The sequence below is a fragment of the Bos indicus x Bos taurus genome, chromosome 18 (assembly GCF_003369695.1).
Source record: "Bos indicus x Bos taurus breed Angus x Brahman F1 hybrid chromosome 18, Bos_hybrid_MaternalHap_v2.0, whole genome shotgun sequence".
Classification (NCBI taxonomy): domain Eukaryota; kingdom Metazoa; phylum Chordata; class Mammalia; order Artiodactyla; family Bovidae; genus Bos; species Bos indicus x Bos taurus.
This window is the reverse complement of record NC_040093.1, coordinates 39,625,739-39,652,281: the sequence shown is the minus strand read 5'-3', so window position 1 is coordinate 39,652,281 and position 26,543 is coordinate 39,625,739. Positions and strand designations below refer to the sequence as shown.

Below are 26,543 nucleotides of genomic sequence, written 5' to 3'. Positions count from 1 at the left end.
TATTTGGGTAGTTTTCAGCTGGAGACCTCTATCAATAGTGCCTGCATATATCTTTGGATGAACATGAATATGGATTTCTTTTGGGAGAGGCGTAATTGAATCATAGGGTAGATATCCGTGGGCTTTAGCAGATACTGCCAAGAGTTTTCCAAAATGGTTGTACCATTTATGCTTCCACCAGTGGTCTATGAAGGAATTCCACTTGCTTCACAGTCTTGCCAACACTTTCTGTCCTTTTCATTTTAGCCATTCTGGTGGGTGGTATTGCATTTTGGGTTTAATTTGCATTTCCTTGATGACTAACGAAGTTGGGAACGTTTTCATAATTTCCCTTGATTTTTTTTCTCAGTTTTTTATTACAAAAATGTTCACATTCAGAAAAGTTAAAAGAATTGTATAACAGACACTCATATATTTAGTACCTAGATTCAAACAATTGTTAACCTTTTGCCATCTTTACTTTGTGTGCGCATGTGTGTTTAAGATTGTTTTGCTGATCCATTGGAAAGTAAGTTGCGATCAAAATGACACTTGATCCATAATTACTTCAGAAAGTATCTCCTAGAAATAAAGACACTTTCCTATATAACCACAATACCTTGATCATATCTAACAAAATTTACAGTAATTTCCTAAAAATATTATCTACTTGCCCCCAAAGTATTTGCCATTGAGTTTTTTGAGCCAGGAGCCAATCAAGGCTGACATTGTATTGGTTGCTGTAACCCTCTAAACAGACACACTGTCTTCTCCTGCACCCATTTCATTGACTTTTTTTTGGCTGTGCGAGGTCTTCATTGCTGCACCTGGTCTTTCTCTAGTTGCAGAGAGTGGGGCCTTCTCTCTAGTGTGGCGCTTGGGCTTCTCATTGTGGTGGTTTCTCTTGCAGAGCACAGGCTCTTGGCGCATGTGATTTCAGTGCTGAAATCACAGGGGCTCATTAGCTGTGGCTCGCAGGCCCTAGAGCAGTGCAGGCTTTGGTAGTTGTGGCGTACAGATTTAGTTACTCTGTGGCATGTGGAATCTTCCCAGACCAGGAATCAAACTCAGGTCCTCTGTGTCAACAGACCTATGCTTATCTACTGCACCACCACACTTTGGTGGCTTAAACCAGCTATTTTATATCTCACAAATTTAGGCAGGGCTCGGTCAAGTGATTCTTTGTTTTTCATGACATTGACAATAGTCAGTGGTGAAATTCACTTGGCAGATGTACTGGCTGGAGGATTGAAAGAGGGCTTTGCTCTCGTACCTGACACCTTGGTTGTGATGGCTGGAATGCTGCCTCCCAGCTAGGAATGCCCACCAGAGCATGTCCATGTAGCCTCTCTAACATGGTAGCCTCAGAGTAGTTTTCTTATGTAATGGCTCATGACTCTGAGAATGAGTGTTTTGGTGAACAGGACTTTGATCCTTTTATGACCTAGCCTCAGAAATCACATAAGCATCACTTTCATCAGACCCTGTTTTTTGAAGTAGTCACAAAGCCCACCCAGTTTCAAAGAATTTGAAGCTATGTTTTAAAAACCACCAAGGTCTGCCTTTGGCCACAAATGACAGATCTTCCTCAATTGATGATGACGTGGCATCCTGATAAAGCCATTATAAAGTGAAAATATCACAAGTTGAAAATGCATTGAATACACCACACTTACCCAACGTCATAGCTTAGCCTCACCTGCCTTACAAGTGCTCAGAAAGTGAAAGTGAAAGTCACTCAGTCGTGTCCGTCTCTTGGAGACTGCATGTTCTATACAGTCCATGGAATTCTCCAGGCCAGAATACTAGAGTGGGTAGTTTTTTCCTTCTCCAGGGGATCTTCCCAACCCAGGGATCGAACCCAGGTCTCCCGCATTGCAGGTGGATTCTTTACCAGCTGAGCCACAAGGGAAGCCCTAAGTGCTCAGAACACTTATATTATTCTATGGTTTGGCAAACTGATCTAACACAAAGGCTACTTTATAATAAAGTGCTGAATGTCTTGTGTAATTTATTGAATACTGAAAGTGAAAACAGAGTGGCTGTCTGAGTACAGACTGTTTGTAGGTGTATTTATTGTTCACCACCAATGATCGCCTGGCTGTCCGGGAGCTTCGGGCTTGCTGCCATTGCTCATCATCAAACGGAAGGATCGTACCACACACCACCAAGGCCAGGAAGAGATCAACTTTCAAAATTTGAAGAACAGTTCCTGATGAGTGCATATTGCACCACTGTAAAAAGTCAAAAATATTGAAATAGAACCATCGTAATTTGAAGACCATCTCTATCTGGCTTTCTCTCACATGCAGGATACACACACCCTTTTCCAAGCATTCTCCAAAGTCTCATCCTGTTATGATATCAGGTTCAGGCTCTTTGAGAGATGCCTTTTTAAAAATGTTATTGTATTTGTTTATTTATTTTTGGTTGCCCCGGGTCTTCACTGCTGGGCATGGACTTTTCTCCAGCTGCGGTGGTCAGGGACTACTCTGTGTTGCAGTGCATGGCTTCTCTTGGTGCAGGACACAGGCTCCAGGCACGCAGGCTTAGTAGTTGAGCTCCAGCGCTCTAGAGCATGGGCTCAGTCATTGTGGCACATGTGCTTAATTGACCCAATGCATGTGGAATCTTCTCTGACCAGGGATCAAACCCATGTCTCCTGCATTGGCAGGTAGATTCTTATCTACTGCACTACCAGGGAATACCAAGAGACGCCTCTTCTTTCCCTTGAGTTCCCTGTTGCAGCTGCTATTGGACCATCCTCTTAGAAGTCTTAGAAGCACTACTGTCTAGCTGAGAGGAGTGATGAGGCAGGCCCTTAAGATTCCTAGGGAGATTTTTGTATACTTGAAAAGGTTTTGAAGCATCATCTTAATTCTTTCTGAGGTCAGAAACTTCTGTCTTACAGTCCATGCACCTGATTCCCTATTTTACTCTTAGGAGGCTCCACGTTCTGATTCTGTCTACTTGTTTCCTCTTAATGTCGTTTTACTTTTTCTCAAACCCACCTCACTCACTTCCATATTTCTTGTAAGGTTGAATCTAGAGGCTTGATGGGATTCAGGTTAACTGTTTTGGCAAGAATACTTCGTAGGTGATTCGGCATACAACATGCTGCACGGCATCTGTAGACACACACTATCCGGTTATCCCGTCAACAGTGTGTTAGGTTTGATCACTTGCGTAGGTGGTGACCATCAGCTCTTTCCTTTGTAAAAATACATTGTCTTCTTTGTGATTAGCCTGTAATCTGTGGGGTGATACTATAAAAAAATATGTAATGCTTCACAGGTTCACTTTATCCTTGTGCAGGGGCCATGCTAATCTTTCTGATATTCTTCCAGTTTTACTCTGTGCTATGGAAGAAAGCGCTGATCTGGGTTTCATGCATACAGATGTCCCATCTCTTACCCCAGCACCTCCTCCGGTTCCAGGTGTCTGTTGACTGAGCTTAGAATATCCCCCAAATGTTCTAGTTTCTTTGGTAGTAGTTTTTTTTCCCCTATCCATGTTTAAGCTGTGTTTTTCTTTGCTCCAGTTTTTCTATCAATCTGATCCCATCTGCTTTCTATCTCATAGGAATTCATGTATAATCTGCTCTTCTGGTGGCACTCTTTATTGCTTTCCTATGTTTTTATGGGTTTCATGTAGGCACATGAAATACAGCAGGGATCCTTAAGAATGTGTGAGGCAGGAAATAGGAAGGGTGGTGTGTATGGCTGTGTTCAATCAGACATCTCCAGCTAATCTTCACTCTTGGAAACTGTATCATTGGGTAACAATGAGAAATTAGCTACAGATGGAGATGGAAACCAGCTTATTACTGCCTGGTATTAATCAAATTAGGCTTTCCAGGTGGTTCATTGGTAAAGAATCTACTTGCAGTGCAGGAGACACAGGCGATGTGGGTTTGATCCCTGGGTCAGGAAGATCCCATGGAAAAGGAAATGCAAACCACTCCAGTATTCCTGCCTGGAAAATCCTATGGACAGAGGAGCCTGGTGGGCTACAGTCCATGGGGTCGAAAACAGTTGGACATGAGGAACCCACCAGGCTCCTCTGTCCATGGGATTTTCCAGGCAAGAATACTGGAGTGGGTTGCCATTTCCTTTTCCAGAGAATCTTCCCGACCTAGGGATCAAACCCACATCTCTTACGCCTCCTGCACTGGCAGGCAGGTTCTTTACCAATGGTGCCACCTGGGGGAAGAGACCCTAATCCAATATGGCCAGTGTCCTTATAAGAAAGAAACACTGGGGATGTGCCTGCATAGAGGAAAAGCCATATGACGACATCATCTGCAACCAAGGAGAGAGGCCTCAGGAGAAACTAGCCCTGCTGACACCTTGGTCTTGGACTTTCAGCCTCCAGTACAGTGAGAACTTTTCTGTTGTTTAAGCCACTCAGTCTGTGGTATTTGGTTGTGGTTGTCTTAGCAAGCTAATACACAGATCATGGAAGACAGGTATGACTTAGCAAGGAGTTTAGAATTTATTCTATAACCCAGGGACTTATCTGGTAGTCCAATGGCTAACACTCCTCGATCCCAATGCAGGGAGCCGGGTTCAATCCCTGGTCAGGGAACTAGATCTCACATGCCACAACTAAAGATACTGCATGCTGCAGCTGAAGAAAAGAAAGATCCCGTGTGCCGCAACCAAGACCTGGCACAGCCAAATAATTTTTTTTTAAGAATTTATTCCAAAAACAATGGGGAGCTGCTTGGATTGTAATCAGGGGAGTAACAGGATCAACAGGATCAGATCTCTGGGGTAGAAAGATCACTGTGACTGAGTGCAAAGGAACTTTGGAAGAAGGAGAGAGAAGAGGCAGAGGAAACCTGGTCAGGAAGCATTCTGAGAGTACAGGTGAGAAGTGGTGAGGGATCGAATAAAGGCAACTTTATAGACAAAAGAATGAATAAAGGTAGACTCAGCAGAATCTATTGAAAGGTTGGATATAGGGATGTGAGAGGAGAAGTGATATTGAATTCTTCCCAGGGACCTAGATTGGGCAGTGATCGTGGTGGGTATTTGTTCTACTCCTCAGCTTTCCCTTCCCTAAAAGTGCCTAGATTATCATGCAGAAATTGGCCTTCAGTCTCCTCTGCTGTGCAGCCCATGTGCTTTAAGGAAACTGACCCCCTTCCAGCTTTAAAGGTGGGCCATGAGCGCCTGCATGAGTGCTCAGCTGTGTCTGACTCTTTGTGACCCCGTGGACTGTAGCCCGCAAGTCTCCTCTGCCCATGGGATTTCCTAGGCAAGAATACTGCCATTTCCTTCTCCAGGGCCTTGGTTGACTTACACTAATTAGCTTATTCCATTGCTCTCACAGTAGTTTGGGGTTCAGGGGTATGTGATCTAAACCTGCCAGTGAGAATGAATGTCAGAATTCTCTACTGAGACCCAGTGATCTCCTTGTTTTGGACAAAAATAAAGACCCTGCAGACCAGACTTAATTGGCAAACATTTTGTGACCCCAGGGGAATGATCCATAACTGGATGTGGCTATGTACAGAGCAAAGCAACCATTAGATTCTTAGTGACATCCTTAGGCTGTTGGACCAATCAACCATGAACTCTCTTAGACTCCAGTTTTGGAGTCTAGACTCCCTTCTCACTTAGGCCAGTTTGAACTGGATTTTCCTGTTATTTGTCATATGAAGATACAGGTCATTGGCAGATGGCAGAGCCATTAACCAGGATATGCAAGGCAAAAGGAGGGACAAGTTTGGAAGAAGAGAAGTTTGGTCCTGAACTTCCACAATCCCACATCTTTTTCTTTCTTTTTTTAAAATTGGAGTATAATTGATTTACAGTGTTGTGTTTCTGCTGTATAACAGTGTGAGTCAGCCATATGTATACATATATCCCTCCGTCTCGAGCCTTCCCTCTCCTCCATCCCCCACCTCTAGGTCATTCCAGAGCACTGAGCTGAGCTCCCTGTGTTATATAGCAGCTTCCCACTAGCTGTCCATTTCACACATGGTAGTATATACATGCCAATGCTATTCTCTCAATCCGTCCTTCCCTCTCCTTTTCCCGCTCCTTCCCACAAGTCCATTCTCTACATCCGTGTCTCTATTCCTGCCCTCCTAATCCCACATCTTTACTAGAAGTTGATCCTTGGGACTGGGGTGACCCCTCCTTGCATTTGTGTGTCTGCTGGAAAAGTCTTACTCACTCTTGAAGGCCCCCTTCTGATACCCCTTCCTCTGTAAAACCTTTGTAAACCCCTCTTCTGCCCAGGTCAGAATCCCCCCAGTCCTTCTGAACTTCTACATTTTGGACAGGGCTCTGTTGGTCTTCCCTGATGGCTCAGACGGTAGAGAATCTGCCTGCAAGGCAGGAGAGCCGGGTTTGATCCCTGGGTCAGGAAGATCCCCTGGAGATGGCAACCCATTCCAGTATTCTTGCCTGGAGGATCCCATGGACAGAGGACCCTGGTGGGCTACAGTCCATAGGGTCACTAAGAGTCGGACACGACTGGATGACTAACACCTTTCACTTTTTCTATCACTTTTATCATCTATCATTTTCTCCACTAGGCACCATTCTCCTTAACAGCCCAGAACATTTCATATCGGTCTATGCAGTCATGTCGGCAGCCCCAGGGCGTCTAATAGGCATCTGAACATCTTTTTAAAAAAATATTTATTTATTTATTTAGGGTTGTATTGGGTCTTTGTTGCTGTGCACAGGCTTTCTCGAGCTGTGGTTAGCAGGGCTACTCTCTGGTTGCGGTATACCGGCTTCTCACTGAGGTGGCTTCTGTTATTGTGAAGCACGGGCTCGAGGACATGCCAACTTTAGCAGTTGCAGCACACTGCCTTAGTTGCCCAGAGGTCTGTGGGATCTCCCCAGACCAGGGATTGAATCCACATCCCCTGCTTTGGCAGGTGGACTCCTAACTACTGGACCACCAGGGAAGTCCGACGTCTGAACCTCTTAGTGAATAAATGACAGCCGTACTTCTCCTTTATTCCCCTCAAACTAATGGACTTGCTTACCACTCCACTACCTTCGGACTGAGAAAAACTCTGGCTCTCAGATCATGAATTAAATTACATAATAAATTACCAGAAAAAGATAAATAGAAAGGAATGGGAGAAAAGGGTATTTTTGTGGGGCTGGGAACACAGAACAAGAAAAGTTGGATTAAATGAGTTACCTCTATTAGAATGATGTGATATCTGCTCCTTTGCCAAGTTAAGAGGGTGACATACACAAAGTCTCTGAATATATAAGATGGATTTACGATTTCTGCCGAAGATGGTGGGAAGAATCTAAAATTGGAGCTACCCACACAGAAGGTCGCATTATGCCCATCAATTTATTTTGATCTCATTGAAGGCGTTTTGAAGCAGTGCTCAAGAAATAGCTCAACCAAGAGAACATTTAAATTATGTAAAAATGAACTCCAGTGATTTAAATCCATTAACCTTATATAATAAGGTTTCAAACATAGTACTGTAATTTAGAAATTAAAAAAGTTTAAGAATTTGAACTCACAAGAGCTAAATTCTAGCAATGTTTGTAGGGGGAATTTGAAGAATAATCATTTATTATTTTCAAGTACATTTAGAAACTTGAATTGGGGAGGCAGGGAGCAAGTGTAGTCAAGCCTTGATCAAGGATGACAATAATGAATGATGATAGTTACTTAACAAATTTTATTGAGTGCTTGCTATGTACCAAGTATCGTTTGGGATGCTGAGGTTACAGCAACGGACAAATGTGCATGAATAATGATGATAAGGAGGATAGTTATTGAACCCTTACTATAGTCCAGGCCCTGAACTAAGTGCTCTTTGAAGACTGGCTCATTCATTCCAGTTACTATCATATATATCATCCCCATTTTACAGATGCAGGAGCTAAGCTTCTGCTAAATAACTCACCCAAGGTTCAAAGCCAGTTAAAGTGTTGGAAGTTGGACTCTACCCAGGCCTGTTGGATCCCAGAGTTACACACCAACTGAGCATTAATGGCTGCTAGGCGTGTCTCATAGGTAGGAAACTACGCCAAGCCATTTTAAATCTTCTCTACATTAAAAAAAAATAGCATTTATTTAATTTATTTGGCTGCTCCAGGTCTTAGTTTCAGCAGGTGAGATCTAGGTCCCTGACCAGGGATCCAACCCACACCCCCTGCAATGGCAGCTCTGAATCTTAGCCACTGGACCACCAGGGAAGTCCCTAAATCTTATCTACTCTCTACTTAAGCATTCACCAAACTTTAACAAAAGTATTAATAAGTGAGCAAAACCTGGTCAATGAGCTTCCACTGTGGCACTGGAATGACTGGAGCTCATGGATGTAGAAAGTTAGATGTGGCTGAACCAGTACGTCGGCAAAGTATATTTAACCACTTAAAGGCAGTGTTTTCAATGTTTCACGGCTACCCTCTATGACTGTTGTGATATCTGCACTTGCACTGCTTTTTATTTAAAACTGATTCATTATTTTCATCTCATATTTTAAAGCAGTGGTCCCCAATCTTTCTGGCACCAAGGACCAGTTTTGTGGAAGACAACTTTTCCACGGACTGGGGGGAGGGGGGTCGGGGAGCTGGGAAGTGGGGATGGTTTCGGGGTGATTCAAGTGCATTACATTCATTGTGCACTTTATTACTATTATTATTACATCAGCTCTGCCTCAGGTCATCAGACATTAGAGTCCAGAGGCTGGGGAAAATAATATCACTACTATAAATAAAGTTTATTTATTTTTAAAGGAAAATAATATCACTACTATAAAGTTATTTATATATAGATAATATATATATTGCTATATATATTTATATATATATCAATATATATATTTATATATAGCAATATATATTGCTATATATATATTTATATATATAGCAATAAATAATTAGGAAGTGCCTACCCTGGTGGTTCAGATGGTGAAGAATCTGCCTGCAATGTGGGAGACCTGGGTTCAATCCCAGGGTTAGGAAGATCCCCTGGAGGAGGGCATGGCAACCCACTCCAGTATTCTTTCCTGGAGAATCCCCACAGACAGAGGAGCCTGGTGGGCTCTAGTCCACGGGGTCGCAAAGAGTCAGACACGACTGAGCGACTAAGCACAGCACACAGCACACCATGCACTAAGCAGCAGGGATACACCAGTGAAAGGTACACCAGAAAGAATCCCTGCCCTCACTGATCTAAGCTTCTAGTAGGGGTGACAGTGAGCAAGGTAAGTAAGTAAAATATGCAAGATGTTACTGAGTGGTCAGTGCTAGGGAGGAAAAGGGAGGGGATACTGGGTGTCTGTGGAGGAGGTTTAAAATTGTAGGTAGGATGGCTAGGGAAGGCCTTGGTTACTTGGCTAGAGCTGCATTTATTCAAAGTGACTTTGGAGGTAACTCTAAATGGGACCAGCCATGTGGAAATATGAGAGAAAGGCGATCTAGGGACAAGGAACAGACAGGGCAAAGCCCTGAGGAATGAATGAGTGTGCCTGGGGTTTCAAGGAACAATAAGGAAGCCACTGGCAGAGCAAGACTAGATAGGAAGCTACGGAACAATCTAGGCAAGAGATGATGATGGCCTGAACCAGAGTGATAAGCAATGGTCAGATTCTAGAAATATTGTGAAGGCAGAGGCAGCATTCACTGATGGACCAGTAACAGGGTGTAAGTTCTGGCTAAGCAAGCAACTGGAAGGATGGTTTCCTTAACCACCCCTGTAGGTCCTCCCCAACCCACTACCCCCTGGATTTGGATTTCTATTACTTGCACCACAGCCTCCCCAACTCAAAGGAAGAAATTTAGAAAGCACTGGTATTCAGAAAACAACAACAACAACAACAACAACCAAAAAGTCTAAAAAGAAATACAAAAGATAAAGTACTGGTATTTAAAAAAAAAATTAAAGCTGCACATTGTTTTGCTTTATCTACAATCTGTGTAGGGATTTCCCTGGCTGCCCAGCGGTTAGGACTTCACTTCCAAAGCAGAGGATGCAGGTTTGATCCCTGGTTGGGGAGCTAAGATCCCATACAACTCTCAGCAAAAAAAAAAAAAAAGTCATAAACTAAAAACCAAACCAGAAGCAATATTGTAACAAATTAAGTAAAGACTTTAAAAATGGTCCATATCAAAAATAATTTTTTTTTAAAAGTCTGTGTATGTCACATAGTTCTACAATTCTCCAATCTTGAAATGATTACAGTAGAAAAATTACTCTGCTTTTCAGGGATTCAGCAGATACTTTTCAGAAGACTGAAATTCCATATATTGTAAATATACTGATTATATTTTGAATATTATAGGTATACTGAAATTCTGTTCGATGTAATTCTGGTACATAGACTGGTACTAAGAAACAGAAGCTTTCTTAGAGAAGAGAAGCATTGCTGGCTTTTAAAAGTGAAAGTGAAAGTCACTTAGTCGTGTCCAACTCTTTGTGACCCCATGGAGTCCATGGAATTCTCCAGGCCAGAATACTGGAGTGGGTAGCCTAGCCCCTCTCCAGGGGATCTTTCCAACCCAGGGATCAGACCCAGGTTTTCTGCATTGCAGGCGGATTCTTTACCAGCTGAGCCACAAGGGAAGCCGGCTCTTAAAATTTAGGCTACAAACAGATCTCTACTTGATAAAACTTGGTGCCACTTCTGTCAAAGAATTAATGCAACTGTTTAGCATCATAAGCTCAAACTTGCACTCATTTCACTTTTTGTGACTTATTCATTTATTAGTTGAAGGAGAAAACAGACTAAATGGAGGAAAAACATACAAACAATGAATAACAGTTTCACCATGAGCCGTGACATTAAACACTGTGGTATTTGAGTTTAGAGCCAATATTCTGGTCTCTTCACAAAAGTAATGCCTTTCTTTGGCACTGATAGATCATTAAGCATCCATCTCAACTGTTTCAATGTAAAAAATAGCTTACTATCTTTGTCAGCAAATAACCTGCCATACCTTCAATTAGACAAATTAACTTATATTTCTACCCCAAACTATATCCAGTGTCCTACATCCATTTCACCAGAGAAATTAAAAGTTTTGGCTAGTAACTCTGTTTATGGTGGTATTGGATAGTGTAGCAAACTGAACATTTAAAATATGATTTTTTAAAAAAGACTCTCATATAACTATCATAAAATAGATAACACTGGTTGTCCAGTGGTTAGGGCTCTGTGCTTCCACTGCCAAGGGCATGAGTTCAATCCCTGGTAGAAGAACTAAGATCCCTCAAGCTGTGTGGTGTGGACAAAAAAAAAAAAAAAAAGTAAAGAAAAAAGCTCTTAGGTAACGATCACAAAATACTGAACAGATAACTAAAAGTTCAAGGCTGGTTTTTCCACTGGGCTGTAGATCTGCCTGTTCAGCAGCTTCTGGACTCCGTAAGTGCAAACTCGAACTCATATTTTGCCTCAAACTGCCTGTGCTCTGTACAGCTATCAGTGTCACCTCCACCCACCTAGCTGACAAGTTAGAAACCTGGATTATCTCTGACCATCTCTGTCCTTCATTCCTGTGTCCAACTACTTGCCAGGTACTGCCCACTGTGTGTGCATGCTCCGTTGTGTCTGACTCTTTGCAGCCCCATGGGACTGTAGCCCACGCTGGGATAGAACCCACGTCTCCTGCATTGGCAGGCGAATTCTTTACCACTGTGATATCCAACACAGCTTCCCTGCATCTGACCTCTCCCTTCTTCACTGCCAGGATATGCTTTTTAAAGCCCAAATATATGTCCTTACTTGCTCAAAAGCCTTACTTTTTCTCCTGTTTCCTATGGAATAGCCTCTTAGAATAGCACTGAAGGCTATTCTACAGTCCACCCCCCCGCCCCCACTGCCTCTTGCTTGGATGATGCCCAGGGTTTAACTTCCATTGGTCACTGAATGATTGCACAGAATGGTCAACGCCACTGAAAGAAGTTTTATTACTCACAGTTCCCAAGAGAAAGGGGCACACATCAAGCCATGCAGGGCCACCTGGGGAAGCACTAGGTTTAGTCAGGAGGCTGAAGGAGGCCCAGACTTTAGGGTGGTCTCTATGGGAAGAAATAGGTGAGGTAGAGTAGATAAGTTTGAGCAAACTTGGGATTGGGTAGTTGGAATCAGGTTGGTCTCTAATTGTCCAGTATTTGGCCCTGGGGTGATTTAGGGAAGGGGAAATATTGGCTTGGTATGTGGGAGTTAGATAAAGGAAGTGGTTGGGATATGGGCTTTGGATCAGTTGCTTTGTCCATGGAAGGCAAGTTGTTTATTACTCCGGGAATTAGCTCATCCTCAAACGAACAGTTCTTCCCAGGGCCGCAAGGCCCTAAAATGTCATAGCCTCGTAAAGTGTAAAATAAAAAACACGATTAATATACATTCCTTTCCCATGAACCCCCTGTTCATAGCTCTAGTTGCCCCAGAAAATGTCCTTTATGAATAAGTTCTGTAGTGCCTCTTTCAACTCTTTGCCACCACCCAGAGCCCTGACTGAGTAACGCCCCCAAGTCTGGTACCATGTAACATGACCCCTCCTTGGTGCTCTCCCCCTGGACCAGTAATGGCCCTGGTCACAGGCAACCACTCTATAGAGAGGCTGGTCACCTGTGACCAGTGTGACCTGCCTGAAAGAGATGAATTGGGCCAATCAGATTTCCTCTTTTAAGGATTTAAAATGAGAGCCATAAAAAGAGATAGCAAATTGATGTTAAGATGAACTGGGAGGTTCTTAAGTAGCCTCAGGACCCTTGCAAACCATGTGGCTCTGTGTGTAAACCTTTCCTCCCACTGTAATCTATACCCACTCCAAAATACTACAAATAGTCCATAATAATGATCTGGGGCTAGTGCTAGAGTTCTGCTGTGTTTTGAATGTTTCTTTCAAGTACCAGCATTAACAGAGATTCACAGAGACTGACAAAATGTAAACTCAGACTGGATCAGGTCAGTGAGGGAGGGTGCAATGAAGCCCCCAAGTGTGTTGCAAAGTGTTTTAAATTTCATATAAACATTTAAAGGACCACGGTCTAGTGCAAATACATTTTGCAGCTTCAAAGCAATCTCCAGTTTTATTTAAAGTTCTCACCCCGGACTATGCTATGCTATGCTAAGTCACTTCAGTCGTGTCCGACTCTGTGTGACCCCAGAGATGGCAGCACACCAGGCTCCCCCGTCCCTGGGATTCTCCAGGCAAGAACACTGGAGTGGGTTGCCATTTCCTTCTCCAATGCATGAAAGTGAAAAGAGAAAGTGAAGTCGCTCAGTCGTGTCCGACTCTTAGCGACCCCATGGACTGCAGCCCACCAGGCTCCTCCAACCATGGGATTTTCCAGGCAAGTGTACTGGAGTGGGGTGCCATTGCCTTCTCCGTCTCACCCCGGACTACACTCCTGAAAAAAACACTTTGGGCGGAGCCAAGTACTGCTCCTCCTCCTCTGGGTCGCGCAGAACCAAATCCGCAGACTTTGTCGATTGCTTCTGTCTGGGCAGACCAGCCTGGATCGACTGCTCCTGTCTGGCCCGTCCGCGGGCGCGGGAAAAGAGCTTGAATCCGATCTGACTGCCGCAGCGACCTCCTCAACCTTCACAATCCTGACCAGCCTCAGCCGCCTCCTCCTTTTACATCTCTGACTCCCGGAGGTCTCCCGAATCACGAGAGTGGAAACGAAGACGCTCAAGCCGCCGCCATGTCCGAGGCTTATTTCCGGGTGGAGTCGGGTGCGCTGGGTCCTGAGGAGAATTTTCTTTCCTTGGACGACATTCTGATGTCCCACGAGAAGCTCTCGGTGCGCACGGAGATCCCCATGCCGCGCCTCGGCGCTTTCTTCCTAGACCGGAGCGGAGGGGCCGAGACTGACAATGCTATCCCGGAGGTAAGCCATCCCGTCTGGAAAGACTACAACTCCAAGTAGAACTTGCGGGCTTTGGGGCGCCGCGTAGCCGGGCGCGATGCCCTCTGGGATTTGTAGTTTTACAGTACAGGGAGGCCGAGCCGAACGCTGAGTCCTGTTCGCTGCGCGCCCCACTCCCACCCCCAAGCCTTCGCGACCCCTATGGAAACTAAATTTATACTGGGTCGTCAGGCTCCCTCCAACACGGATTTCTTTTTTGAAACTATCCAAATTCAGCAATGTGTTTTCACCCGATGTGTGTTGATGCTTAAGGATCGGCGCCTACGGACCAGGGTTCTGATTACTTTTTGCCTTAAAGCAAAACAACAGTTTTGGTTTCCGTAGAAGCAAATGATGTCTGGGAGCTGCAAATTGCTATATTCGTTCCTGAAATGATGATGGCATCAGCAACCAGTTCCTGAGAGCTTTTAGTGCTGGGATCTATTACCCCTTTAGTTCTTTAACAACGCTATAGTCCCATGTTGTTACACGTAAAGAAATTGAAGCCCAGATATGTTGAGTAACTTGGCCAGGGTGCTAGGGTCTTATTGTAAGTGGTGAGCTGGGATTCGAACTAAGAACTGCATGACTTCAAATTCGAGTTTGTCCCAGGAACATGGCTTGTAATGGTTCTTATTTTTAAATATTTATTTGGCTGCGTGGGGGTCTTAGTTGCCACATGCGAACCCTTAGTTTTGGCATGTGGGATCTGGTTCCCTGACCAGGGATGGAACCGGCCCCCGCCCCCTACCCGCATTGGGAGCTTGGAGTCTTAGCCACTAGACCACCAGGAAAGTCCCATAATGGTTATTTTTTAATTTCCTATTTAACCCAAGTTTTGTTTCAGTTCAGTTCAGTCGCTCAGTCGTGTCTGACTCTTTGCGACCCCATGAATTGCAGCACGCCAGGCCTCCCTGTCCATCACTAACTCCCGGAGTTCACTCAAACTCATGTCCATCGATTTGGTGATGCCATCCAGCCATCTCATCCTCTGTCATCCCCTTCTCCTCCTGCCCCCAATCCCTCTCAGCATCAGAGTCTTTTCCAGTGAGTCAACTCTTTGCATGAGGTGGCCAAAGTACTGGAGTTTCAGCTTTAGCATCATTCCTTCCAAAGAACACCCAGGACTGATCTCCTTTAGAATGGACTGGTTGGATCTCCTTGCAGTCCAAGGGACTCTCAAGAGTCTTCTCCAACACCACAGTTCAAAAGCATCAGTTCTTCGGCGCTCAGCTTTCTTCACATCTTCACATATGAGAGTCCAACTCTCACATCTATACATGACCACTGGAAAAACCATAGCCTTGACCAGACGGACCTTTGTTGGCAAAGTAATGTCTCTGCTTTTGAATATGTTATCTCGGTTGGTCATAACTTTCCTTCCAAGGAGTAAGTGTCTTTTAATTTCATGGCTGCAATCACCATGTGCAGTGATTTTGGAGCCCCCAAAAATAAAGTCTGGCACTGTTTCCACTGTTTCCCCATGAGGTTGAAGCCAACTTTTTCACTCTCCTCTTTCACTTTCATCAAGAGGCTTTTTTAGTTCCTCTTCACTTGGGCATTTTTGTTTGGTCTGTTTTGAGTTATTTTTATCAAAGTGAGACATATGCAAAGTTTAAAAAGCCAAATAATACCCAAAGATTTATAGAAAAAAATAGGAGGCCCTGCCTTGCTCTCCCTCATGTCCTTTCCATTTCCACAGGATCTGTCTCCTTTTTTCATAGTCTCTTCAAAATTCACCTCCATATTTCTAATTAATGTTCTTAAATTTATCTTGAGTTTTTAAACATTTAGACATTTTTTGACTTTCCATTAGAGTAGTCAATTAGTTGGTTCTCTTACACACTGATAAACAGAGGTGTACCGTCCATATTTTATTCATATTTCCTTCATTTTTACTAAATGTCCTTTTTCTGTTCCAGGTTCCCATCCAGGACACCAAAGTGCATTTAGTAATTGTGTGTCCTTAGGCTCCTCTTGGTTTTGACAGTTTATCGGACTTTCCTTGTTTTTAATGACCATGAATTCTGTGGAGTGCTGGCGAGGTATTTTGTTGAGAATATTCCTCATTTGGCATTTGTCTGTTGGTTTTCTCATGATTAGACTGTTTTGAGGCGGGAGACCATAGAGGTAAAGTGCCATTTTTACCACATCTTAACAAGGGTACATGCCATCAGCATGACTTGTATTGATAGGAACTTTGATCACTTGAGCTATGTGGGGTTTGTCAGGATTCTTCATTGTAAAGTTACTCTGTTTTGATTGTAAAGTTACTGTTCTCTCTGGAAGGAAGTCATTATGTACAGCTGTACTTAAGGAGAGGGGACTTATGGTCCCCTTCTTTGAGGGCATAATGTCTACATATACTATTTAGGATTCTTCTGCGTGGGAGATTTGTGTAGGAAGGTTTTTACTGACGTATTTCATTTCATTCATAGACACAGGGCTATCAGATTTTCTATTCTAGTTTTACTCTTGGTACATGGTTTTTTCGCCCTGGGAATTTGACTGTTTCACCTAAATTTTCAAATATAGTGGTATAGTGTTGTTCAAAATATCCTTTTACTATCTTTTAAACATCTGTACAACTATAGCTGTGTCCTGCTTTTTATTCTTGATATTGAGAAATTATGATCTCTTTCTTAAGTAGTCTTACTAGGAGTTTATCACTTGTAGCAGTCTTTTAAAAGAACTAAATAATGGCTCTGTCAGCTTTCTCATTTGTACCTTCATTTTTAGGTCATTTAGTTCTTATCTTAATTAGTTCTTTCCTTCTATTTTCTTTGGGCTTAATTTTCTTTGTTCTCTTGCATCCATTCACATTTTGAGATGGATACCTAGGTCATTGATTTTTCAGCTTTCTTTTTTACATTTTTAGCTGTGCTTTTCCTGTAGCTTTAACTACATTTCACAAGTTTTAATTTGATTTTCTAATTTTCACTGTGAATTCTTCTTTGACTCATGAATTATTGAGAAGACTGGTGCTTAGGTCCAAACATCTGGGGACTTTGCTACATACAGTTTGGATTTTGATTTCTGGCTTAGTTCCACAGTGGCCAAACAACATAGTCTGAATGATTTCAGTTTTCTGAAAGTTAGCATTTGCTGTAAACCGTAGCATAAGATAACCATTTGGTTTGTGCTTGAAAGGGCTTCCCTGTGGCTCAGTGGTAAAAATCCATGTGCCACGGCAAGAGACTCAGGTTCGATTCCTGGGCCAGGAAGATCCCCAGGAGAAGGAAATGGCACCCCATTCCAGTATTATTGCCTGGGAAATCCCATGGACAGAGGAGCCTGGCAGGCTACAGTCCACGGGGTCACAAAAGAGTTGAACATGACTTAGCAACTAAACAATAGCGATGTGCTTGAAAAGTTCGATATTATGAAGTCATGGTCTGCAGTACATAATATATATGTAAATTAGGTGAAGTTTTTATTTGTTTTGTTTAGATTGTCTATGTTGTTCTTGATTTTTTTGTTTGCTACTTCTCATTTACCAAAAACAGATATGTTAAAATCTCCCATGATGATTACGGATTTGTCATTTTTCCTTTTACTTCTGTTGATTTAGACAGATATTTCTATTTTTCTGATAGATTTAATGACCATTTTATTATCAAAGGTCCCTCTTTATCTCTAGTAATGCTTCTTTCTTTTGGTTACTGTTTGATAACATTTTTTCCATCCTTCTATTTTCTGTTGTCTGCAATTGGATAGTTTTTATTTACGTTAGTTAGGAAAACCTTCCCTTTGTGTCACATTTTTGTTCTTCACTCTGTTTTTGGTATATAAATGCTTTTTCTCTCTCCATTCCATCATGACATAAAACTTCAGCCCACACAGTTCATTTCTTAAGTCACAACTACATCTTCTGTGTTTGGCAGTCATTCCCCTAGAGAGAACAGGCAGTACTGATATTCATTCATTCTCTCAGGTCACGTGCATAGTAACACATTTACTACGTTACTTGTCTTTAAAACCTACAATGCTGTGTGATACAGGGCACAAAGCTTGAACTCCCTTTGTGGCTGGCAAAGGGACTGTTTGACAACAAGCGGCGGATCCTTTCAGTGGAACTTCCCAAGATCTACCAGGAGGGTTGGAGGACTGTGTTCAGTGCAGACGCCAACGTGGTGGACCTCCACAAAATGGGACCACATTTCTATGGGTTCGGCTCCCAGCTCCTGCATTTTGACAGTCCAGAGAATGCCGACATCTCCCATTCTCTCCTGCAGGCAAGTAATTGACATGAAAACCTATGGCATTGCACATGACTCAGGAGATAGCCGTGCCAGCCACCAGATGTTACTCTTACCCAGGGGAGTGTATGATTTATGCGATCAGTGTATTGTTATTCTAGGTCAGCCTACAGTTAGGCTGTGTTTGCCTATTATATATACATGTAACTATGACTTGTGTGCTGCTCTGCATATTTGCTTGCTAAAAGTTGGAACCAACAGGAAATCCTGGAAATAAGAAAGGGGTATAATGGTTCATCACAGGTGATAGGCAGAGGAGGCTCAAACCTCCTTCTGACTGAGTCCCAAACCAGATTCTTGCCTTTAAGTGTTCAGGGATTTTAAAAAAATGTATCTGATTTCTCTCTGGCACTTCTTCTTCAGACATTTGTTGGACGTTTCCGCCGCATCATGGATTCCTCCCAGAACGCTTACAATGAAGACACGTCAGCACTCGTGGCCCGACTAGATGAGATGGAGAGAGGCTTGTTTCAAACAGGGCAGAAAGGACTGAATGATTTTCAGTGCTGGGAGAAGGGGCAGGCATCTCAGCTCACAGCTTCCAACCTGGTTCAGAACTACGCAAAGAGAAAATTCACTGACATGGAAGACTGAAGGCCAGAAGAACACAGAATTTCTCCCTGTAGACTTATCCCTCCGTGCGTCCTTGATAGGAGCCAAGTTGACCTTGTAAAGGGCCAGAATCATGTCCCATCTTGTGGCTTATTCCCTGTAGCAGTGTCAGGAGTGGTATGATCTGGTGGGGAAATGACATGCTGGGGGTTGTCTCTGGCCCTCTGAGTCTTCCAGGACTGTCCTATCTGCTGACCCACAGCCTAGGCATCCTTAGCCCAGGAACCCACAGCCAAGGTCCTTGATAAAGAAGGATCATTAACACATCACAATAGAGTTAGAACCGGGATTCATTGTGCCTGGGAGTTTGGACAGCCTTCGATGTCCAGTTTCACCAGCTCCAAAGGATGGATACAAATGGACCTCCCCTGCCTGTTCGTAAGATGTCCTCTTGAGCTGAACTGCCTCATCTTCCTTGTGGTTGTACAAAGGACAGTACCCCTGGACATGCTGGCTCTCCTTGTAAGTATCTCCTGCCACCTTCCTATGGAGAATTACCCAGTTTCCAAAAACAATTGCCAAGAATAAGGAAGGAAAAGGGGAAAGGCCGATGAATGGCCTGGCTTTTACTAAAGAGAAGACATTGTTTTCCTTTTCTGTGATGAGGGCTTCATACACTGGACTTCACAGAACTCTACAGTCAGCCTAGACGGGAAATGGTTAAACAGCTTGTTTTTGCCTCTGAGATCCTCAGTTACTTCATGCCCTCCCTAGGAAAGCTGTCAGAGAGTCCTTTGGAATTGCAAAGTAGTTATTAAAGGGTGTTAACCAGCCCTTCTTACATTGAGATCAGGACTTCAGTGTTGCTGATTAAGAGCTCTGTTTGAGGAGCTTAGCATGGCAGACGTGAGTGGGCAAGAGACCTCGGTCGTGGTTTTTTCCTCTTCAAGAAATTTTGCAATATGATTATATAGTGGATTCCTGACCAGTTACCAAGAGTCTCTGTAAGCAACCACAAAACTCTTTCCTTGGAGATCAAGGAGGAAACCTCAGCAAGTAGGAAACAGCATCCCTGGGACCCACTGGACCTTTTGAAGGACAGTTACCTCCATGCCATGGCTCCGCTCCCAGCTTCCCACAGCCGGTGAAAATCACCTTTGTCAGTGGAAATCACAGTGGAATTTGGGTCTCCAGATTGTGCAGATGTCTAGATGCAAACTTAGAATGTCAGAAATGTTTTTTAAATGCCTGTTTTAAGATGGAACTGATGTTTTTAAAGGTTGATTTTGGTGCTAAATAAATGATCCACTTTGCACATGAATACGTTCTGTACGAGTGCTATTTCTGGAACTCGAGTACTACAGATGATCCGACAGAGCTCTCAGAGAATTTTGTCTTTGATCATACTTGACAGTAATGCCCAAATAAATCCATGTTTTAGCAACTGCTCTTTTGTTTGCACAATACTCATAAATATGAGAGACATTCCCTATAGGGATGGGCTGTGTCCTAGAGAAGAGGGACTTCCATTGATGTCACAGCATTCACATGTAGCCCAGGCCCCCAGAGATAATTCAGAGTCAGTGAGAAAAGCATATTATTTAATTTTTGAATTCACAGACAGCTTTGTTTGTAAAGTCAGTCCTAAGGCTGCTACCATTTTTTTTGCCACGCCACTCCGCATGTGGGATCCTAGTTCCCTGACCAGGGATCGAACCCTGGAGTTGTTGCTCAGTCTTTGACTACTGGACCACCAAGGAAGTCCCTGGTACCATTTTTTAATTTTATTAGAGACAATTTTTTGCTCAGAGGCCACATGTCAAGAATATGTGAGTACGCACATGCAAAATATATTTCATTTTAAATTCTGAACAAATTATATTGCAAGGAGCTTCTGAAGCCCCATCTCCAAATTACAGATTTGCCTTCAGTTCAGTTCAGTCGCTCAGTCGTGTCCGACTCTTTGCGACTCCGTGAATCGCAGCACGCCAGGCCTCCCTGTCTATCACCAACTCCTGGAGTTCACTCACTCACGTCCATCGAGTCAGTGATGCCATCCAGCCATCTCATCCTCTGTCGTCCCCTTCTCCTCCTGCCCCCAATCCCTCCCAGCATCAGGGTCTTTTCCAATGAGTCAACTCTTCACATGAGGTGGCCAAAGTACTGGAGTTTCAGCTTTAGCATCATTCCTTCCAAAGAAATCCTAGGGCTGATCTCCTTCAGAATGGACTAGTTGGATCTCCTTGCAGTCCAAGGGACTCTCAAGAGTCTTCTCCAACACCAGATTTACCTTCCAGGCTGTCAATTCCAAACCTTCTTCCCCACAACCAGCCCCTAAATCAGTGTCTTGGTGCCTTCAAAGAGGTGAATTTTTTAAGTCAACAAATTGGCTCAAATACCAAATAACTCTTAACAACTTATTGACTAGAGATATATTAATATGTCTTTTGTTACTCAAACATTATTGACTGGAGTGTTTCAATATTCACTTACAAAACAAATCGCTGACCACAGGCGTCAGTTTCTACAAAAATCCCCCAGTCAATAAAAATCAAGGGGGGATGTACACTCTTTCCTCTTAAAGGCTCTTTCCCCAGGTAATTGTGGCCTTAATTATATACAAAAGACCTCACCATCTTCAGGCTTTTCATTGAAGTACAAGCTGGGCTGCTGAGAGGAGTGGAGGCTTGGTCTCCTAGGTCAGTTCCTTGCACTCTCTTGACTTCTATGTTTTGGACAGCTCCAGCCTCAGTCCTTGGACCTCTCCTAACCATTCTGACTCCCTCCAGTGTCGTTTGTCAAGTTTTAAATACCACCTCCTATACACTGCTGCTGCTGCTGCTGTGTCGTGTCCAACTCTGTGACCCCATAGATGGCAGCCCACCAGGGTCCCCCGTCCCTGGGATTCTCCAGGCAAGAATACTGTACACTGATAACCCCCAAATTCCATCTCCGTCCAGACCTCCTTTAAACTCCAGACTTGCAGCTAACCACCTTGATATTCCCCTTCAACATCTGACCCCATGGTGGCTAGAACTGAAGCCCTGATCTTACTCTCAGTCTCTTCTTGTCCTCTCTGTCATCTCTGTTTCTGACCACTCCATCTTTCCCTACTGCTTATGACAAGAATACAGGAATCTTCCTTGGCCGTCTTTCTCTTACTGTCCTTATCCTTTGGGTCAACTTTCAAAACATTGGCAGAACCTGCCCACATCTTCCCCACCTCCACTCCTGTCTGGAATGGCTGTGGCCACCTTCCACCTGCCTCCCTGCATTATTCACCACCCCCACCCCTAGCCTTCAGATTCTTCTTACCAAAGCAGCCAGAGTGGTCTTGTTTAATCAGGGACTACCCTGGTGGTCCAGTGGTTGAGACTCCTCACTCCCAACGAGGGAGACCTGGGTTCAATCCCTGGGTTGGGAAGATTCCCTGGAGGAGGGCATGGCAACCCACTCCAGTGTTCTTGCCTGGAAAATCCCATGGACAGAGGAGCCTGGCGGGCTACAGTCCATGGGGTTGCAAGAGAGTCGGACATGACTGAGTGACTAAACAGCAGCAGTCAGGGAACTAAGATCCCCGCATGCCAGGGGGTACAGAGAGGAAAAAAAAAAAACACAAAGAAGCAATCAGAGCTTATTACTTCTCTACGCAAAACCCTCCCTTGTCAGGAAAAGGCCACTCTTGTCATCAGTTCAGTTCCATCGCTCAGTTGCCGACTCTTTGCAACCCCATGGACTGCAACACGCCAGGCCTCCCTGTCCATCACCAACTCCTGGAGCTTGCTCAAACTCATGTCCATTGAATCGGTGATACCATCCAACTATCTCATCCTCTGTCGTCCCCTTCTCCCACCCTCAATCTTTCCCAGCATCAGGGTCTTTTCAAATGTCAGCTCTTCACATCAGGTGGCCAAAGTATTGGAGTTTCAGCTTCAACATCAGTCCTTCCAATGAACACCCAGGACTGATCTTTAGGATGGAATGGTTGGATCTCCTTATAGTCCAAGGGACTCTCAACAGTCTTCTCCAACAGTTGAAAAGCATCAGTTCTCTGGCGCTCAGCTTTCTTTATAGTCCTACTCTCACATCCATACATGGCTATTGGAAAACCCATAGCCTTGACTAGACAGACCTTTGTTGGCAAAGTAATGTCTCTGCTTTTTAATATGTTGCCTAGATTGGTCATAACTTTTCTTCCAAGGAATAAGTATCTTTTAATTTCATGACTGCAACCAGTATCTGCAGTGATTTTGGAGACCAAAAAAATAAAGTCTGCCACTGTTTCCACTGTTTCTCCATCTATTTGCCATGAAGTGATGGGACTGGATGCCATGATCTTTGTTTTCTGAATGTTGAGCTTTAAGCCTACGTTTTCACTCTCCTCTTTCAGTTTCATCAAGAGGCTCTTTAGTTATTCTTCACTTTCTGCCATAAGGGTGGTGTCATCTGCATTTCTGAAGTTACTGATACTTCTCCTGCAAGTCTTAATTCCAGCTTGTGCTTCATCCAGCCCAGCATTTCTCATGATGTACTCTGCATATAAGTTAAATAAGCATGATGACAATATATAGACTTGACTTACTCCTTTTCCTATTTGGAACCAGTCTGTTGTTCCATGTCCAGTTCTAACTGTTGCTTCCTGACCTGCATACAGATTTCTCAGGAGGCAGGTCAGGTGGTATTCCCATCTCTTTCAGAATTTTCCACAGTTTATTGTGATCCATACAGTCAAAGGCTTTGGCATAGTCAATAAAGCAGAAATAGATGTTTTTCTGGAACTCTCTTGCTTTTTCAATGATCCAGTGGATGTTGGCAATTTGATCTCTGGTTCCTCTGCCTTTTCTAAAATCAGCTTGAACATCTGGAAGTTCACAGTTCACGTATTGTTGAAGCCTGGCTTGGAGAATTTTGAGCATTACTTTGCTAGTGTGTGAGATGAGTGTGATTGTGTGGTAGTTTGAGCATTCTTTGTCATTGCCTTTCTTTGGGATTGGAATGAAAACTGACCTTTTCTAGTCCTGTGGCCATTGCTGAGTTTTCCAAATTTGCTGGCATACTGAGTGCAGCACTTTCACAGCATCATCTTTCAGGATTTGAAATAGCTCAACTGGAATTCCATCACCTCCACTAGCTTTGTTTGTAGTGATGCTTCCTAAGGCCCACTTCACTTCGCATTCCAAGATGTCTGGCTCTAGGTGAGTGATCACACCATCGTGATTATCTGGGTTGTGAAGAGTTTTTTTGTACAGTTCTTCTGTGTATTCTTGCCACATCTTCTTAATATCTTCTGCTTCTGTTAGGTCCATACCATTTCTGTCCTTTATCGTGCCCATCTTTGCATGAAGTGTTCCCTTGGTATCTCTAATTTTCTTGAAGTGATCTCTAGTCTTTCCCATTCTATTGTTTTCCTCTATTTCTTTGCACCAATTAACAAGGAAGGCTTTCTTATCTCTCCTTGCTCTTATTTGGAACTCTGCATTCAAATGGGTATATCTTTCTTTTTCACCTTTGCTTTTTGCTTTTCTTCTTTTCACAGCTATTTGTAAGGCCTCCTCAGGCAGCCATTTTGCTCTTTTGCATTTCTTTTCCATGGGGATGGTCTTGATCCCTGCCTCCTGTACAATGTCAAGAACCTCCGTCCATAGTTCATCAGACACTCTATCAGATCTAGTCCCTTAAATCTATTTCTCACTTCCACTGTATAATCGTTAGGGATTTGATTTAAGTCATACCTGAATGGTCTAGTGGTTTTCCCTACTTTCTTCAATTTAACTCTCAATTTGGCAATAAGGAGTTCATGATCTGAGCCACAGTCAGCTCCCAGTCTTGTTTTTGCTGACTGTATAGAGCTTCTCCATCTTTGGCTGCAAAGAATATAATCAATCTGATTTCGGTGTTGACCATCTGGTGATGTCCATGTGTAGAGTCTTCTCTTGTGTTGTTGGAAGAGGGTGTTTGCTATGACCAGTGCGTTCTCTTGGCAAAACTCTATTAGCCTTTGCCCTGCTTCGCTCTGTGCTCCAAGGCCACATTTGCCCGTCACTCCAGGTGTTTCTTGACGTCCTACGCTTGTCATACTAGTACCATTTGTTAAAAGTCTGTCTTTACCCCAGTGGTTGGGTATTGAATTTTCTGCTTATTTAGCAGAAATAACTTGTTCCTCATTTTAAATAAAAATTTCACCATCTAAGAGATTTCTGAGCATTTTCGAGACCTTCTTTTTAATCTCTCAGCACCACTGAACCTCTGAACCACTGAACCTGAGAAGTTTCTGGAACCACTGTGTCTGACATAGTGAAACTGGAATGCAGAAATATGAGCCTCTCACTCAAGTTCATATAGAAGTTAGTCCCACTCTGAGTCTCTCTGTTATTTTCTGTTCCACCATCCTTCAAGAAATACGAGGAAAGCTTTTCATCTTTATGCTTGAGACAGACAATTGTGTTTAAGTAAAAATATTTTACACTGATCTTGGCAAAAGAAAATAATTGTGGAGGCCATACATGCATTTCTGAAAGTAGGTGTCTTTGTGTTCAAGAGAATAATCTATACTTGAAGTAACTTGTTGCACAAAATATAGGCTAGATGCTTAAACTGTGAGAATTACTCCAAGAACCTTAATTTCTTCTGGAAACCTGGCTTTCCCTAACTTTAATTAGTCCTTATCTTATGTAGGTAAACTGAAATTTTCAATATTGATTGCACATAGAAACAATTTTTAAAAGACAACTGAATGCCCTGAACCTAAAGAAAAGTGTCTACAATTTGGAATTCTCTTGCTAATTCTTGATAGTGGCATTTTGAATGAATAATAAATCTTCCATCATTAATGAGTAGTGAATAAAATATATAGGGAATCAAGAGCAAGTCTGAGAAAATATATAGCTACCCTCTAATGAGAGCAGATGATTAACACAGGTGACAGGCCCAGCCTGTCTTTGTTTGAGCTCATTTTGTTGGTTTTTCTAGGCTTCTGCCTTTCTGCCTCGCTAATTAAAGGAGACATGGTGCAAGGAGACACAGCCAGACACAGCTTGCTTGCCAAGCAGCCTTCCTCTAGGACACGAAACGAACCTTCTCCTTCCAGGCTGTGCTCTCCTGTTGCCTGCATTGTGAGCTAAAGGAAGGTATTCAGCTGGCCAGAAAATTTCTTCTGGTTTTTCCAAAGGATTGAATGGAAGCCCAATGCACAGGAGACCACATCCAGAAGCCAGATCCTATCTGTCAGAGATCAGAGTCAAGTCAGCTAAAGGGGCATCATTTCATTAAACGTTTTTATTTGAAAATAATTTCAGACTTATACAATAGTTGTAAAACTAATATAGAGAGTTCTTCTATATCCTTCACCCAGCTTTCCCTAACATCTTACACAATCGTGGTACATTTATCAAGTACATTAACTAAGTCACAGGCTTGTCAGATTTCACCAGACTTTATGTCCTTTTACTCTTCCAGAATCCAATCCAAGCTTCTACTTTGTATTTAGGGAGGAATATTTGTTTTTGATGTGGACCATTTTTACAATGTATATTTAATTTGTTACAATAATATTTCTGTTTTGTGGTTTTGGGTTTTTTTTTTGGCTGTGAGGCATGTGGGATCCTAGCTCCCCACCTGGGATCAAACCTGGCCTTGCTGCACTGAAAGACAAAGTCTTAATCAATGGGCCACCAGGGAGGTCCTGGGAGCAGTCATTTTTGAGAACAGTTTTGACAAATAAAACAGCATCAGACTCTTCCCTCTGTTAATTTCAGAAGGTAGGCTCATTGAAAAGACGTCTTTTCCTTGGGTGCATAACTGGAGCCAAGTAGGAGCCTAGCAGGGCTTGCTCAGGAGCAAACTGTCGGTGGGCTCCTCAAGAAGGGAGAGAGGATTTGCTTTTCACCTGAAATTTTC

The 26,543-nt window shown here is 43.2% G+C and overlaps 1 protein-coding gene and 1 pseudogene across 1 annotated transcript; one reads left to right on the top strand and one right to left on the bottom strand.

The window, feature by feature from the left end:
• Positions 1-3,251: 3,251 nt before the first annotated feature.
• LOC113876900 lies at positions 3,252-3,352 on the bottom strand (annotated as a pseudogene).
• Positions 3,353-13,288: 9,936 nt separating this feature from the next.
• Positions 13,289-19,968, top strand: GINS3 (GINS complex subunit 3). Its single transcript, XM_027516415.1, has 3 exons — positions 13,289-13,818; positions 17,838-18,071; positions 18,459-19,968. The coding sequence occupies exons 1-3, from the start codon at positions 13,633-13,635 to the stop codon at positions 18,687-18,689; spliced, it is 651 nt and encodes a 216-aa protein (XP_027372216.1). The 5' UTR covers positions 13,289-13,632; the 3' UTR covers positions 18,690-19,968.
• Positions 19,969-26,543: the final 6,575 nt, after the last annotated feature.

Coding starts and splice junctions, on each gene's coding strand:
- GINS3 (XM_027516415.1), top strand. CDS start 13,633: ATGTCCGAGGCTTATTTCCGGGTGGAGTCGGGTGCGCTGGGTCCTGAG. Junction 13,819..17,837: donor CTGACAATGCTATCCCGGAG/GTAAGCCATCCC, acceptor TGTGTGATACAG/GGCACAAAGCTTGAACTCCC. Junction 18,072..18,458: donor TCTCCCATTCTCTCCTGCAG/GCAAGTAATTGA, acceptor CTTCTTCTTCAG/ACATTTGTTGGACGTTTCCG.